Genomic DNA, 17,425 nt, shown 5'->3' with positions numbered 1-17,425 from the left:
GCTAACACCTAGTTAGTGCTGCCTCCTTGCCTTTCAGGGAGTCCTCGAAACCACATGGCCAGTGCTGCAGTGCAGCCACGCGGCCAGCGCTACGAGAAGGGCCAGGGACCCTGGGGTGAGGGCAGAGGCGAGGGGGTCGGGGAGAGCGCGGGCCGCTTCCCGTGAGCCGACTCTGAAGAAGGGTTTTAAATCACAGGAGGAAGGCAGGGCCGCTGCCTGTGCACTCGCACACTCTGGAGAACCACCAGCAGTCAGACAAGACTGCAGCGCGGGGTCCACAGGACAGATGGGCCAGGCGGGAGCCTGGAACTCACGCTCCGGGGACTCGGGCCAACAGAAGGGACGAGTCGCCCGAGTCAGATCGCTTGAGAGCAACGCCAGGAGCACCTCCCACGGCTGCAGGGAGGCTGCGGGACACCCGCATCGACTCCTGGTTTTGTGTGGCCAGTGTTCATTTCCTACGCGTTTCCGCTTTATTCCCCAGATGCAGGAAACTAAGAGGACAGGAGGCAGCCCAGAATGCAAAACGCTGGCACATGAAGCTGACCCACCGCGGCCTCTTACCCAGTGCTGCACACTCACCGCTCTCTCACTTCTCTCTGGGTTTTCATTTCCACCTCAGCTGAATTTCCTGGAAGCAGAAACATCAAGAAGGAAAACATTAAAAGAAAAGAAGAAGTGCTCCCTAATAATCCCTTGCTCATCCATTTGCAGAGGTGCTGTCCCATTTGTTTAAACACTCCTCTGTAACAGTCCTGAGGATTTACCGTTGGATTACCAAGAATACCGCTCAGACTGCAGGCTCCAGCTCCAGTGCTGGTTCCATAGAAGGCGACAGGACTGAATCTAAAAAGCAATCACGAGGGCACGGCTGGATACAGGCTCTTCCTGCTTCCCCACAATTCTGATTCCAGCAGAAGACAGGCCTGTTGCAGGAGACGGCGAACAGGACCCACAGAAAGCAGGTCACTCCCCTCCGGGTCCAAAATTCCAGAGTCTTCTCACCACAGACTTGCTCCTGGCTTCCCTTCTGTTCTTTCCTCCACGCATTCTAACGCGGATGCTAGTTATTGTGACTTAATCTCTCACTTTGGCCTTTATTTTTTTTTTAGCACACTAATGGTGATTTTTTTTTTAACCTTATCTATGTTGGGCTGCGCTGGGTCTTGGGTGCTGCGTGAGCTTTTCTCCAGCCGTGGTGAGCAGGGGGCTCCTCCCCAGCTGCAGCACGTGGGCTTCTCCCCGCGCCGGGTCCTCGCTGTGGCGCACAGGCTCCGGGGGACTCGGACTTCAGGGGCTGCTCCGTAGAGTGTGCGATCCTCTCGGGTCAGGGATCGAAACCATGTCCCCTGCACTGGCAGGTGGATTCCTTACCACTGAGCCACCAGGGGAGACCCTCACTTTGGCCTTTATCACGAGCACTTCTCTTACCAAGTTTGCTTTAGAAACGTCATGTTCAACGAGAACAGGAATATTCCCTTGGAGCTGGACGTGGACCAGTTTCTGCTAGTTCCCTAGCTGACATCGAGGTCCTCTCGTATTTTTCATTTTATAAAAGAAACATCTTTGTGCATACAGCTCTATCTGCACTGAAATTATCTCCTCCAGAAAGGCTCGGAGAAGCGGGATTCCCAGGAAAAGGAGGTTGTGCGTGCAGCTGAAGAAGCCGCTGTCTGCCGCAGGTGGGTGACAGGAAGAAATGACAAAGGAAAACAAAACCAGGCTGGGGACACAGCTGGGGACGGCACTCCGCTGCCCTGCGCGCCACCACACGCCGTCGCAAAGGAGCACGGAGCCCACGTTTCAGAAGCGAACAACTGTATTTTAAAAATATTTCCGAACTCTGGAAATTGAAGCCTGGGAGGAACTCTGAAGAAACGAATGGGTGGCTAAAGAAAAAAAACAAACCTTCAGTAGCTGTACTGGAAAAATGAGACTATAATTAAACAGTACCCACATGTACCATTTCCAAGACTACTCCTAAAAGGAAACGTTCTCGAACACCATGGCATGGAGGAGGAGATCTCAGGAGAGACCCACGCTTGCTTCTTGTCCCGCAGCTCCCTCTGCGCCCACCAGGCTGGCCTCTGAGTGCCAGCACCGCACGGGGCAGGACGCTCAGGCTCCCAGAATGGGCCCTGCGGGTGGTTCCTTGGCACCCACATCTCCCTCGGGCCCCAAGACAACCCTGTGAGCCAGGGTCAGGCTCTCTGTTTCAAGGTAACGACGAGAAATCCCGGGGGTAGAATGTTTCCACCCTTCCGGTTCACATTGCATTTACTTCACCGCACACTCAGGTAAGCCAGAGAGATGGAGATGCTCTCACAGCCGCCTGCCCACTCTACAGGTGCCAGCCAGCCAAACAGCATCACGACACGTGCTTCACAGCTACCACTGCTGTTCAGAAGAACAGGGCCTTCGCAGGGCAGTGTGGGTCTGCTCCAGGGCAGGCTGTAAGCATTCTGGGTTGCCCGACACTAAACTCATCTCAAAACCAGCAGAAAACTCTCCTTGATCCCTAACAAAGCCCACAACCACAGAAGGAGCCCGTGACCTGGATGCCGCCAGCAACCCTAGGTTCCCTTCTGCAGATCAGAGACCCTCTGGGGAGCTTGTAACAACTCAACAGTTGGATTCCACTCACTTCCCTTCCACCGCACAGTTCTTTAACACCAAATGACAGACTGTTTTGGTGGGACTCACAGGGAGATGGCTGGTACGATGCACTGAATTCTTGGTGCAATCTGCCTTCACTACCATCTGTCTGGCTCTTCTAGAAGCTTAGGAAGCATGTCATGGAAAACTGCTCCCATCTCTCAGGCAAATCTCACAGCTACACCTGAAAAGCTATAGCGTATGTGGCGGTGGAAGGGTCCCATCTCTCCACATAGAGAGACACCTAGTTATCCGCTAACACATCTGAACAAGGGTGAGGAGCACGATGCAGGACCGGCTGGTAACAGGCGGCCCCACCTGCAGTGTCCTCCTTGCGCTGACCCCCGGTATGCGGTCACTGGTCACCACGTAAGAAGTCCCTTGGGAGAACAGTCCCCCCTAGCCCACACCCACCGATCGTACAAGTTTAAGCTCAAACATCAGAGTCTGGCATCTCCTTCGGGACCCAGACGCTTCTTCCTTTCCGTCTCATGGGTAATTCACATTAAATATTTACAGTTCTCCTCCCAGGTTGCCTGTGCCCGACGCTGAGGACACAGATATGAATGGGGGGCCTGCCCCCAACAGGTTCACAGCTGAGTGGGGACCGTGGACCCAAAAGATGATTCCACAATAGCACCGTGACGAGGCACGTGGGATGCTGTGTGTGGGGGGGGCCAAGCACCACCCAGCCTGGACCATCCGAGTTCAGAGGAGGTGACGACTAGTCTAGATCTCCAAGGCAGGAGAGAGCTGTTTCATGAAGGTAAGGAGAGGCTCAGGGGCCAGGCAGAGGGCAGAGTTCAGGGCTACTCAGGACCATTCTGTGGATACTCCACTTTATCGGATAGCCTGGCTCACGAAGCTAACCAGAGCTTGCACAACCCGCCCCCAACAACATTCGGGAAATAACCTTCCCCACCAGCCATGAATCCTCCCGACGTGGCAGGCTGAGCTCCCATGTCCCTTCCTCCCGGAAGCCTTCCCTTCAGAGTCCACAGGTGCCCCCTCAAGCTCAAGGACGCGTGCCAGACAGAGGCGGGGGGCCTTTCACCCACAGGTACCCAGGGTCAGGTCCGTACCACATAAGACTCCCAGCAGCAGCAGCAGATCCTGACCAGGCACTGCAGGTCTGGCCCTTTCCTAGGTCGGGAGGCCAGGACAGAGACCGCCCCCCACGCCCCCACCCCCCAACTTCCAGGAGCTCATGCTCTGAAGAAACAAACTACGCCCCCAGAAGTCACTGCCGTCACCTGCTGGGCTCCCTCTACTGGCCGGGCGGACACCAGCCGCTTCAATAACCTTGCATCCTCGAAGAGCTCTAAGAAAGCACACTACCACCCTCCTTCTTGGGTGCTACCAGTTAAATATCAGAAAAGAAAGAGCAAGCATACGCACAAGGATTCCAATCCACTGGGCCTTTATCCCAGCCCTAAGCTTTGACAACCTAAATGTCCACCGAGTGGGGATGATTAATTACAGCGCCTTCACACGAAAGAACACTCCACAGCCCCTAAAACTCACAATGTAGCCTAACATTTATCGTCTATAATTGAACAAAGGGAGGCTGCAAACTGTCCTACTTCCACCCAAAATACACACATGGATAAAAAGGTCTGGAAAGTGTACACTCCAGGGTGTTCCTGTTTTGCTGTATAAATGATGCAATTACAGGAATATTCACTTATCTGTTATTCCACAATAAACGGGTACTGCTTTGTATTAATAAAAAAAAAAAAAGACTAGATTTAAATTTTTTAAGAACTCATGCTATGCAACTACCTCAAACATAAAATTACTTTATGGTGGGCTCGTTTCATAATTCAGGAGCCAGACTCTTCAGATGGCAGCCCAGAAAGACCCATCTTGGCTACATATTATTCTCTAAGAAAAAGAGCTGCAGAGACGTTCCTGAGACCTTTCTGCCTTTTGTAGAGGAGAATTAAGGTCTGTTTGTGTTGTCTATTAAGCCCGAAATGTTTCTGCTTCCAGAACCCACAGGAAACAAGAAGTGAGATCTCCTTGGGCTTGTCAAGGTAAATAACTAAAAAATAAATCAAGGGGAGGCGAAAGTTGAGGGTGGGTGGGCGTCTGGTGCCAGAGGCAGTCTCTCTCGGCCTCCCGCTCCCAGGCAGAGGGCTGGGAGGAAGGAGGGAGACAGACAGAAAGTGCCTCGGGCCAGGCAGACACAGCTCCATCTTGAGGACCCACTGATCCCTCCTACAGCAAAACGGAAGCTAGCTTATTTGCAAAATCTTGGCCAAAAGACGGGATTTCGTGTAAGGGGGGAAAAGTCAAGTGTTCCTGCGCTCCAGCCCTCTGGGGTCCCAAGAGCTGGCGGCAGACAACGGGCCTGTGACGTGCCTGAGGTGGTGGGCCCTTTTTAAAACAGAGAAAACACCACTTCCTGGGCCCAGAAGGCAGACTACCCCACGTTCTATCTCGGGGTCACACTCAACACATGGACCCTTGTGAACCGTCTGTGTGTCCGCACGAAGGCACAAGGACTGCGCCAAACCCAGGTTCTTCCCTGTAAGGCCGAGTTCCTCACGTAAAACCACTTGTCCTGAGGGTGAAGCCCCCGGCTCCTGACAAGTACAGGACTCGAGCGCTCAGGACTCCAGGTGAGGCACCACGCGCTCTGTCCAAGGCCTGGCCTCCGTGATTTAACTTGAGCCTCATGACTCACAAAGGAAAGCCTCTGATTTGGGGCAGGGAGCAGTCATGACCCGACTTACACTTTGTGAAGACCCTGTGACCACAGTAGAAACGGACTCCTCCGGGCCCGGGGTGGACGCACAGAGGCCAGGGAAGGCGGGACGCACCCACCCCAAGGAGCAGCAGGCGGTCCGCGGGAGCCGTGGCGGCAGTGAGGAGGCAGGACCGGCTGATCCAGAATACGCACTGAAGGCAGGGTTCAGAGGGCACCGGGGGCGGGCGGGAGAACTGACTCCGGATGGTGTCTCCTTGGAGTCAGGGAGGAGAGTCCCCCACGGAGGAGGGGCCAACCACACCTCTGTCCTCTCAGGACTATCGCAAGGTGTCCGTGTACATTTACGGGTATGTATGCATCTGCTGAGAGAGAGGGAGAGAATGACAGACTGCACACGGCAGAACCTCGTGGGAAATAGATGGGGAAGCAGTGGGACAGTGTCAGACTTTATTTTTCTGGGCTCCAAAATCACTGCAGATGGCGACCGCAGCCTTGAAATAAAAAGATGCTTACTCCTTGGAAGAAAAGCTATGACCAACCTAGACAGCGTATTCAAAAGCAGAGACGCTACTTTGCCAACAAAGGTCCGTCCAGTGGTTTTTCCTGTGGTCATGTATGGACGTGAGAGTTGGACTGTGAAGAAAGCTGAGCGCCGAAGAATTGATGCTTTTGAAGTGTGGTGTTGGAGAAGACTCTTGAGCGTCCCTTGGACTGCAAGGAGATCCAACCAGTCCATTCTGAAGGAGATCAGCCCTGGGATTTCTTTGGAAGGAATGATGCTGAAGCTGAAACTCCAGTACTTTGGCCACCTCATGTGAAGAGCTGACTCATTGGAAAAGACCCTGATGCTGGGAAAGATAGAGGATGGGAGGAGAAGGGGATGACAGAGGATGAGATGGCTGGATGGCATCACTGACTCAACAGACATGGGTCTGGGTGGACTCCGGCAGTTGGTGACGGACAGGGAGGCCTGGAGTGCTGCAGTCCATGGGGTTGCAGAGAGGTGGACACGACTGAGAGACTGAACTGAACTATATGGAAGATGTCTGCTGTAGTCTCATACAAATGCAAAGTATTATTTTTGAATGGTAATGTAAGAACATCCATTAAAGTACCTAGCACACAGCAAATGTTCGGCAAAGGCTTTCTTCCATCCTTCCTCACACCATCTCTGAAGCTTAAATCTGTTTTAACCAATGAGAGTTTGGCTTTTCTTGTTTGCTTCGTTTGTTTGCTTCTGCCAGCATTTAACATTCGTGAGTCTTTACCTGCCAAACCTGGGTTTCTATCCTCTCTTGAAAATTCGGAGGAACTGGCAACCATGTGGCCATGCCTTCCCAGCCTGGCCCCTGAGGCCCCTCCACCGGACCCCAGGTGTGGAACAGAGCAGAATGCCAACCACGGGGCAGTGGGCGCCAGAAGGAAGCGGCCAGTGGGGCTCTGCCGTCACCCCGTCAGGGCAGGGGGTGGAAGGGGAGGCCAAGGAGCTGGTTTTCCCGGGCCCCTCTGAGAAGTCCTGGACCAGTGCCTGATCCACCTGAGGACTCACGGGCCGGCGCCTCACTCACCCTTGAGAAACAGCTGCTCCAGCTGCTCCAGCAGCGCCGAGCACTGGTGTAGCTGCTCCCGGAAGCCCTCGGCCACGCAGTGGTCCACGTCGCTGGCCTGCAGCAGCTCCTCAAACGCCTTGATCATGGTGTTCACGTGCTGACGACAGACGACGCAGATGCTGTGGCTGTCCTTTATCTGCTGTCGTTGGAGGGAGAGTTCCCTGGCTTGGGCCTGAACTAACGAATCGTACCTGATACAGGAGAGAAAAGGAAACGCTGGCACCCATGTTAGAACCGAATTTCTGTGACCTTAACACTAATTGGAAAACTGACAAAGCAGGATTTTGAAAAGCCTGCAGCTGTACAAGTATGTATACTTCTGGAACAAGTGCGACTACGTAAGGTCCCGACTCTTTCGATTTCAAAACAGCCAACAAATGCTGGAACAGAGGTTCTTCTGCAACACTTTTAACCTTTATGAAGCCCCCAATTAAAGTACAGATCGGCAAGGACTCGAGAGGACAATTAGTTTCCACTCACTCTTTAAAAACACTACTCGAAATTTGTAGAAAGGAGCGCGCCAACAGGCAGGGGAGCCGGCACACATCCTCAGAAGAGCAAAAAGGAAACTGACGGCGGGAAAGCAAGCCCAGGACTGTGCTCTCGAGGGAAGGGCCACAGGACAACCCTAACCCTGACTGCCACGCACAGAGGAACTGTGACCTGTCAGCCACGGAAACAGGCGATTTTATAAGTCATTCATTCCTCGCAGTCTCCTAACAAATGCGCGCATATCTCCCTTTATGGGAGAGAAAACTGCCTCTTAGAGATGGCAAAGTCGGTTAAATGGTGAAGGTCTGTGACTCAAATAGGGTTCCCGCTTCAAAGCCTAACTAAACCAGGCATCACGGCCTCCAGGCACCGTATCTGTCTGCCCGTGCGAGCCCGCGAGGATCCGTCAACACTGAGAAAAGCGCAAGTTGAGGGAAGCGTGGCTTCGTCTTTCTTACCGACTGTGGGTGCAGGAAGCTGGCCCCAGAGTGGCTTGGCAGAGACCCTGACCCTTCTCTTCACTACCATCTCTTGAAATGATGACCAGTGACCACCTTCGAGCCCACGTGAGCAGAGAGGTCACGTGACCACAACACTGCCAACGGGGCCAGTTTAACGAACGAGAAAAAACCTGGCATCAGGGCGGGATTCAGTAGGCTGGACCAGCCCGCTCCGCGAGCCCTCCCGGGCCGCCTTCTCGGGCACAGCAGCCTCTCTGAGGCTCCATTTCCTCATCTACAAACACAGGGTTTAAGAACACCTCCTTTTCATCTGACTGTGAGGATTCAGTCAGAACAGGGCCTAACCTGGGGTCTGACACCACTGCCCTTCAATAAATACCAGCTGCCTTCAATCGCCGGAGACGGCGATGGCGCCCACTCCAGCTGCCTTCAATCGCCGGAGACGGCGACGGCGCCCACTCCAGCTGCCTTCAATCACCGGAGACGGCGACGGCGCCCACTCCAGTACTCTTGCCTAGAAAATGCAATGGATGGAGGAGCCTGGTAGGCTGCATGCAGTCCATGGGGTCGCGAAGAGTCGGACACGACTGAGCGATTTCCCTTTCACTTTTCACTTTCATGCACTGGAGAAGGGAATGGCCACCCACTCCAGTGTTCTTGCCTGGAGAATCCCAGGGATGGGGGAGCCTGGTGGGCTGCCGTCTATGGGGTCGCACAGAGTTGGACACGACTGAAGCGACTTAGCAGCAGCAGCAGCAGCAGCCTTCAATCACACTGTATGGGAAGCCTTGAAAAATGCACTCTGGCTCCTGACAATTCTCAACAACGTGTCTGTCTCAAATTAGTGACGAATGAAGGTCAGCTTTACAAATGATCCCATGTTTGTCAGATCTCATGAAGCAAAACTGTGTATCTCTATGCCCATAAAACATTATCTTCACGACCCAAGAATTCTTCTCTTTCAACACAGGCTTATTTCTCTGAGATGACCTTAAAGGGTAGAGATACGGACAGTATTTCTTTTCCCCCACCCTGCCTAGGACAGCGGTTTCAGTGTCGTCCACCCCTCCCCTGCAGGACAGTAAGAGCCGTTAACAGGGTCAAGGGTGAACACTGCCATTCAGCAACCACACTACGACTCACCAAGTGGCGGGTCTAAGACCTTCACCCTGTCTCCCCGACCTGAGGCGGACAAGACCTGCTGGGCCAATTTTGGAAGGCACAGGCCAAGTGTCCACCGCCAGGGTCTGTGGCCCCACACGTCACTCCCCCAAAGGCGCAGCGGCCTTGTTGTTACTGCTGCTGTGCAGTCCCTAGGTCGTGTCCGGCTCTTTGAGACCCCGTGGACTGCAGCACACCAGGCTCCCCTGTCCTCCAGTATCTCCTAGAGTTTGCTTCAATTCAGGTCCATTGAGTTGGTGATGCGATCTAACCACCTCGTTCTCTGCCGCCCTCTTCTTCCTTTGCCTTCAATCCTTGCCAGCATCAGCGTCTTTTCCAAGGAAGAACTGCCTCAGCCGGGCCATGACGGCTTCCCTGGCACATGCCCAACGCCCCTGCAGGGCAGCACCCCTTCCCAGGTCAGGGGCGCCCACCTAGCGGCCACGTGGGGGAACTGCAGGCTCACCCGTGGGAGAAGGCAGAGGTGGGACGTACCTGGAGGGTGAGAGGTCTCTGATCTTATTCTGCAGGTTATGGATTCCACCAAAAAGCTCCATATTCAAATTCTGCTCCTTCTGCAGCTCGTACTCCTGGCCCACCAGCTGCTGGCCGAGGCTCCCCAGCGCCCCGCCGTCCATCATCTTTGGCGCCAGAGGGTGCAAGATCTTCATGTGTTTCACATAACGGACCTGGCGCAAACTCGAGAAGGCCATTTCTTCTTCGTCGGCACTGCCCTTCGACTTGCTCAAGCCGTCCTGGGCCCCTTCCGTCCCACACAAGACCGTGATGATGGCCTCGCTGAACCCGGAGTGCTTCTGCAGCTGCAGGATGAAATTCCGGTAGCCCTCGAGCTCCGTTTCCAGGTCACAGATTTTCCGTTCTAAGTTTTCTTTATCATTTGAGGTGTCAGTGTTCTCCAGCGGGTCGGTCCCAACCACACTGACTTTAGTGGAAAACTGAGTGTTGGAACTCAAGTGTGTAGCTGCTGAAAGGGGGCCTGGGAAGTCTTCAGAGGGGTCTTCGTCGCCTGGTGGCAAGACGGCAGGGTCATCTGGCTGGTAAACTTCAGAGCCTGGAAATCAAACCACGTTTACATCAGTCTCTCCACTGCTGAAATCTAGCCCTCTGCCCTGGCTCACAGCCCCCGCCGAGCAGACACTGTGGGAGCCTCCTGCCAAGCCCCTCTGGCTCGAGTCCTTCCCTCTTTCTTCTCAATCCAGCCTCCTCCTCAGAGCGACTGTGCTGAAAAGTGATTCCACCCTGATAACCACCCACCCCCACCTACAACTCACCCACCCCCCACCATCTTGAGAATTAAGTCTAAACTTCTCACAGTATCTGAGACCCTCCATGATCGAGTTCCAGGCAATCTTTGCAGGGACATGTTCAGCCACCACCTACGCAGACTCCCTACTAAAGTAACCATCATTCCCTGCATACAGCAGGCTGCTCATGCCTCCCTGCTTCTGCATGTGCTGCTCCCCCTTGGCCGCCTACTTTACTCCCTCTCAACAAGCTCCTACTCATCCTTCAACACCCAAATCTGATTGCCCTTCCTCTGTGAACCCATGTTCAAACTATGCACAACATTCACTCCCCACTGCACTTCCACGGCACCTGATATGTAACACCCACAACAGACATGATCACGTGTGGGTGCCGGCACAGGATGGACATCTGGCTCATTCATTCACACAGCAGTTAGTTACTGGATTCCTCTCCCTCACTGGACTGCATGTTCCTTCCCAGCAGGAACTGGCCTTTCATCTTCTCATGCTCAGGGCCTTGTACAGCACCCAGCCCAGACTAGATGTGAATGAAGGGCAGACAAACATTGGAGAGGGAAGTGACATCAAAGACGAGCAATTCTGAAATCCACGGCAGGTGAGAAGTCACCGCATCTCCATGTCTGCCAGCTTCCAGGAGACGCCATGACGTCCCTACAGCGAGAAGTTATTTGGCTGACTCATAATCCTGCCAGGAAACATCTCCTTACAGCTAGTTTCAATCCCCATGTTTGCAGCCAAACTCCTGTGGGAGGCAGGGTGGTGCTGCAGGAAGAACACACGGCTTTGAAGACAAAGTGGAGAGGGCTCACCCCCAGCTGGGCTACCTGCTGGCTGCACAGACTCGGGTAAGACCTTACTGCCCAGAGTGCTGGTCTCCCCAAAGCAGCATCTTATTTGTTGCTGTAAGGCTTCAAGCTCAGGCCTGAATCTAGAGCATCTGTCCTTAACCACAGGCCACACTGCCCACTGTCCGAGGGAAAGCTCAGCTCAGCACAAGCAGCTGTCTGAATACGTAAGAGGCAGCAGAACACGGGAGAAAAATCCATCTCTGAAAGTCAACAGATCTGGTTTCACACTAAAGCTCTGCTTAATGGCTGTGTGACCTTAGGCAAGTGCCTTAGCCTCTCTGAGCCTCAGAAGCTTCATCTGCAAAAGGGAGAGAGCACCTTGTATTCTGCTTTTGTCTTTAGTATCCAATGGGACAGTATCTGCAAAAAGGCTAACAATGTCCGGTACACAGTAGTGAAGGAGACCAGCCAGTATGAATATGCTTTGCTTTCCTGAGGTGTTCAAAGATGGGAGAGGACGCCTATTCCAGGAGACACGTGAGCAAAGGCTTGTGGACTTGGGGAAAGGTGGGCAAGGCAGCGGGGTACGTTGGTTGAGATGACCGAGGAGACCACGCAGAAGGAAAGGCGTACACACATCCTTGTCAGGCTGTCTATTCCAATTTCTGGGTTCTGCAGCTGCTCCTCGTGGCTTTAAGCCCATTCTTGTCCTTGCTCACGATGCAAATAACATAAAATAAACTTAGGAATTTTAGAAAGCCACTGCTACGTGACCTCAGGAAAGCATTCCTAACAGAGCATTTTTACTGAACAAAATGTGTTACAATCACTAGCTCTGAGGGCCTTCAGGGTGGAGACCATGTCATTCACCTCTGCTTCTCCAGGGTCTGGCCCGGGGCCTGGGGCAGAGAAGGGGCTCAGGGAGTCCTGCTGGCTGAACATGAATGAGAGATACAGAAGGAGAAAGCTCAACAAGGCTTTTTTCCTATGAGTCACACTCCAAGGCAAGGAAATAGCTTTGCTCTAACAACCTCCTAATAATGGAATTTCATGGCAGGAAGTGATGTTCACTCATGGGAATAAAGATCAGTTCTGATGACTTTCGGTAAGTAATCGCGAGGCAAAGACAAACGGAAGGCCCATACAAATGTCCTTTGTGATACAGGCTGTGGCGCCTCTGCTGTTCACATGCACACGTACACACGCTCAGTACAGCTAGGAGGCGTCCTCCTCACATTCCCACCTGCACAGCAGTTTAAACTCTGCTCCTTACAGCTCCTTTAGACACTTGACACTCCAAATTTTGACTTCAGAAATGTCCCTCATCTACAGCAATTTGTGACTTCACAGAGGCAAGGGCCGACTTCTGGGCACCTGGGCCAGTACATAGCGAGTCTCACAGCTCAGCGTCAGCACGGCCACGTGGCTCTGCAGTCTCTGCTCTGTAGCCCTTCGTAAGGTTCCAAGCAGAATTTTTTTTTCATTTAAAAATCACTGCATAGCACTATTCAATAGCCAAAGCATGGAAAAAACCTAAATGTCTATCGGCAGATAGATAAAGAAGATGTGGTGCGTATATACAATGGAACACCACTCAGCCGTAAAAAGAACGAAAAGCCGCCACTTGCGGCAACATGGACACAGCTAGAGATTCTCACACTAATTGAAGTGAGTCAGAAAGAGACAGACACACACCCTGTGACAACACCCGTAAGTGGAACCTAAAACACATACAAACGAACCTATCTGTGAAACAGGAACAGACTCAGGCATAGAGGACAGGGAGGAGGGGCAGGGAGAGGGCTGGACGGGGAGACCGGGGCTGGCGGATGCAAACTGTTACATTCAGAACAGATAAACACAAGGTCCTGCGTGCAGCACAGGGAACCGTGTCCAGTTCTGTGATAAACCACGATGGAAAAGAATGTAGAAAAGGATGCTTCTGTGTGTAACGCAATCTCTTTGCTGCACAGGACAGGTACCCAGGGCCACTGACTTACATTATAGGAAACACTGAAGTTCTGGACATCCCTACAGTGCAGCCAGGGGACTCGATTACCCGGGAGAGTGGCTTTCTCCTCGAAGCCCAGGGCCCCTGGCAGCCTGTGAGCATGTCGTCGGCACCCCGACTGGAGGCCTCGGGAAGCGTATGCCACTGGGAACAGGGCCCGCAGCCCAGGGTCTCCCCAGAGCCCGGGTAGGGCTGTGTCCTCTGAGGCCAAACCGCCAGAACCCAGCCCACTGCCTGGTAGAAAAGTGTCAGACAAACGGACTGTCCGCTCGGACAGACACCCAGCAGGCCGTGACTCGTCCCAGAGGGCTGTGACTCGTCCACCTACCTACTAGCTGGGTGGCCCTGGACCAGTTCTCTTTCAAAACCCCAACCTCCCTCCCCCTGTGTTAACGGGGACAGCAAAGACATCCTAAGATGCCTGCTGCGGGGCGCAGTCCTGGTTCTTACATGAAACCCCCAAATGGTGCCCGGCACACAGCAGCTGATCGGCAGGCACAGGGGGTGAATGCTGGCCAGGCTCGTGGGTGGCCTGCTGCTCCTCGTCCCCTTCCCTGTCTCTCCAGACGCGGGGCGTGGCTTCCAGGCCTCCCTGCTTTCCCGGCCCGTCCTGGTAGGCTGTTCTCACGAGGTTCTGGGCTACAGGCATCCGCAGAGAGAGAGCAAAGTAAGTAAAACCCTCGACTTGAAACTTAGCCAAGCAACTAAGAAGAACACAAAGATACAACAGGGAGAATAAAAACACTGGGAGGCAAAATGCAATTTATGAGATGAAATTAATCTATCGAGCTGCCGTAACAGGACATAAAAAGCATAAATATACTGCAGCTTGTCTGAAATGGTTTAAGCCCGGGCTCTCGAAAAACCATGAGTGAGAAAATGAATTCTACAGACTTATGCCCGCCCTTCCCAAGAAGAGAGGCCCCCTGGGCCCGCCAGGTGGCTGCCGAAGTAGCACCGGGCCAAGGCACCCCTGGGTCTCAGCAAGGAATCACAACAGTGTTCAGTGCAGTGGCAAGCCCCGGGCAAGGTGCCGGGGCCCCAGCGCGACTCAGCGCGCCTCCTTCCTCCCCAGGGCAGCCGCACTCCTGCTGCCCTGATGTACTTAATTATCTGCCCCTGCTCCACCGGACAGGTTCCCCTCAGAAGGCAGGGACTGCGTCTCCTTCCCTTCTCTCCTCCACTGTGTGCAGGCAGCCAGGAGCATCGCAGGCGCCCGGAGAACGTTGACTGACTGTGAATAGCTGCCTGGGTGGATGGGTGGGTGGATGGATGGACAGATGGATGGATGAAGGACTCTGGGAAAGGAAGGAGGAAAGGAAGAGCCATCCTACCGAAGGCCTACTTCAACGGAGGCTGATCTTAAAACCTCAACTGTGCTAAAGCCAAGACACTGCTGTTTTGTCACTAAGTCACATCTTTTGCGACCCCGTGGACTGTAGCCCGCCAGGCTCCTCTGTCCATGGGACTCTCCAGGCAAGAATACTAGAGTGGGTTGCCATTGCCTTCTCCAGGGGATCTTCCCAACCCAGGGGTCAAATCCAGTCTCCTGCATTGGGAGGTGGATTCTTTACCACTGAGCCACCTGGGAAGCCTCAAACCCAAAAGAAACTAAAATCAAATCGAAGATACTCTTGGCTACAGATCATCATAAAATCTGCACACGCAGAATCGCACACTAGGCTCTGGGAAACACCACGGGTAAAGTAAAGGCTCTGAAACCAGGCAGCTGGTTCAGGCTGGGGTGTCCGCCCACAGTGTGACCGTAGCCAAGTCCCTGTATCTCTGAAACTGCTGCCTCAGTGATCAAGTGGGAATAACTAGTGTACCTGCTCACAGGACTGGGAGGAGGCTTCAGGGAGACCAAGTGTGTAAAGTGGGCAGCGCAGCTCAGGAGGTAACAGGCACACATCTGACTATATTTACTGCCACAGGCAGGCAGAGGCCCCCAGCCCCCTCCCAGCCCCGAACTGCTCGGATGCAGCTGTCCACGTCGGCCTGTAGCCGTTCCTCGGCAAACACTGCTTCTCCGGCAGCCTCCCCAGGAGTGGGTGTATCTTCCCTTCCTCCCTTGTACCGTGGGCCTAGAAATGCTGAGTGCCTTTGCTCATCTCTGAAGCTTCCAGACCATCTCTCTTCTTTAAGAACTCCAGTTTTGTGGCTCATGCTATGAGATCACCCCACCACCGACCCCGCCTTCCCGCAGAGGTTGCTGCTGTTCAGTCCGTCAGTCGTGTCCAACTCTCTGTGACCCCATGGACTGCAGCACTTCTGGCCTCCCTGTCCTTCACCATCTCCCAGAGTTCATTCAAACTCATGTCCATCGAGTCAGTGATGCCATCCAACCATCTCATCCTCTGTCGTCCCCTTCTCCTCCTGCTTTCAATCTTTCCCAGCATCAGGGGCTTTTCCAATGAGTCAGCTCTTTGCATAAGGTGGCCACAGGATTGGAGTTTCAGCTTCAACATCAGTCTTTCTAATGAATATTCAGGGTTGATTTCCTTTAGGATGGACTGGTTGGATCTCCTCACAGTCCAACAGACTCTCAAGAGTCTTCTCCAACACCATAGTTCGAAAGCATTAATTCTTCAGCGCTCAGCCTTTATGGTCCAACTCTCACGTCCATACGTGACCACTGGAAAAACCAAAGCCTCGACTAGGTGGACCTTTGTTGGCAAAGTACTGTCTCTGCTTCTGAACACGCTGTCTAGGTTGGTCACAGCTTTCCTTCCAAGGAGCAAGTGCTGCTCACAGTGTATTTTCTTCCTCCCCCTGCGACACGGAAGCTGGACGCAGACTTGGTCTCTTATGCTCACTCTCTCGCCGGTGCCCAGCACACAGGAGGATCTGATGCATCCTTTCTGAATAACCACATACAAGATCACTGCTCTTGCCATTGTGTGCTGGCGTCATCTGCTCACAGCTGAAGGTCAACACCAGGAGCCAACAGAAGTGCTCCTGTGGACTCAGGAACACTCTGAAGATGACGGATGCTGCTGCACGCATGCTCCCCTGCCTGCTCTGTGAGGGCCCTCAGCTTTCCTTACTCTCAGAGGCAACATGTCCAAGCACCACCATGTCCATGTCTTGGGCTGGGGACCACACTGAGGTCTCCCTCTGAGTCTAGGAGTCTCAGCCAGAGACTCTGGACCCCAAGGGCTATCTGGGGAGCTCCCAGGAGAGCAGAGACAGCAGGTTCTAAGAGAGTAGGGAGGCAGGTCAATTCTAGAAGCCATAAGGTCAGCAGGGTTTGCAATCAGCCCTTTAGAACCCAAACAATTACGGCCCAGCCTCTCAGAGAATGCTGCCAAGACGACTGAGGCCTCCACAGATGGTGCCGGGGGTGGGTGGGGGGGAAACAACCTGGATTCAGGTCACGCCGCGCCTGGAGACAATCGCAAGTGAAGGGCGCACGACCCATCCCCCTCTGCCCCTCCAGAACAGAATGAAAACAAACGATGCGCTTTGCTGACTGTGCCCCCTTGATTGTGTATTTGTCAAGTCAAGATTAGTCACAGCAATTCAGGAAATTTATCCTCCAACCTCCTGCAATTCCAAACACCACGGCTGACATTTCGGGCCGTGCGGTCGGGCCGTCCGTCTTCCCGTGGAGGACACGCTTTCCTTGGCGCTTACCTTTCGGGAGCGCTTCCTCTGGTGCCGGCCGCCCCTCTGTCACTGCTTCCGCCAGAATTAACTTCTGGTGAAGCTGCTTGTTGCGGATTTTCGACTCCTTCAGCTCCCCCTGCAGCTTCAGGACCTGGGCCTGCAGGTGGGCCACAGCCTCCCGGGAGGCAGGGAGCCGGCACACGCTTCCCAGCGATTGCGACGCTTTTATCAGGACGGGCAGGCGGGACTTCTTGGCATCCTGTAAACACACCGGGAGAATAATGACCACCCTCCCCAGGCCGCAGTCGACCCGCTCCAGCCGACCTCAGACAACAGGACTCAAAGGGGCTGCCGGGCCACAGCCTCTGTGCTTACGCCCGGCCCACAGAGCTTGTGCCTCAGCAGGCCCCCTTCTGAAGCCCCCAGCCTCCAGAGGGCGCCCCTCTGACTGACAAAGGCCAAGCTCCCCACCCCCACCCCCCCCCAACGCCCTCTGGCCCAGCCTGCCGCCTCCGCATGTTCCAGACGCTCTCCGCACGGCAACCTTTTCCCAGCGCGGTCTTCTGGGCGACATTCCTCAGAAGGAGCATCTAGGAAAGCTCCTTATCTGTGTCCTCATTTCCCATCCTTTCTTCA

The 17,425-nt window shown here is 53.9% G+C and overlaps 1 protein-coding gene across 9 annotated transcripts in view; it reads right to left on the bottom strand.

The window, feature by feature from the left end:
- The window catches only part of CDK5RAP2 (CDK5 regulatory subunit associated protein 2), a 183,465-nt gene that overhangs the window by 38,660 nt on the left and 127,380 nt on the right, over positions 1–17,425 (bottom strand). For 8 of the 9 annotated variants that reach the window (XM_070375007.1, XM_070375005.1, XM_070375010.1 and 5 more), the window contains 5 exons: positions 16,817–17,048; positions 13,631–13,819; positions 9,588–10,164; positions 6,937–7,169; positions 583–631 (listed from right to left, as the gene is read on the bottom strand). In XM_070375007.1, coding sequence (XP_070231108.1) covers positions 583–631; positions 6,937–7,169; positions 9,588–10,164; positions 13,631–13,819; positions 16,817–17,048 — 1,280 coding nt within the window. The remainder of the gene's footprint in view (positions 1–582; positions 632–6,936; positions 7,170–9,587; positions 10,165–13,630; positions 13,820–16,816; positions 17,049–17,425) is intronic. The other variant, XM_070375008.1, reaches the window with a different exon arrangement.

The sequence above is a fragment of the Bos mutus genome, chromosome 8 (assembly GCF_027580195.1).
Source record: "Bos mutus isolate GX-2022 chromosome 8, NWIPB_WYAK_1.1, whole genome shotgun sequence".
In the NCBI taxonomy this organism is placed as follows: Eukaryota; Metazoa; Chordata; class Mammalia; order Artiodactyla; family Bovidae; genus Bos; species Bos mutus.
Note: the sequence above shows the minus strand (reverse complement) of the source record. Positions and strands in the feature narration are given on the sequence as shown.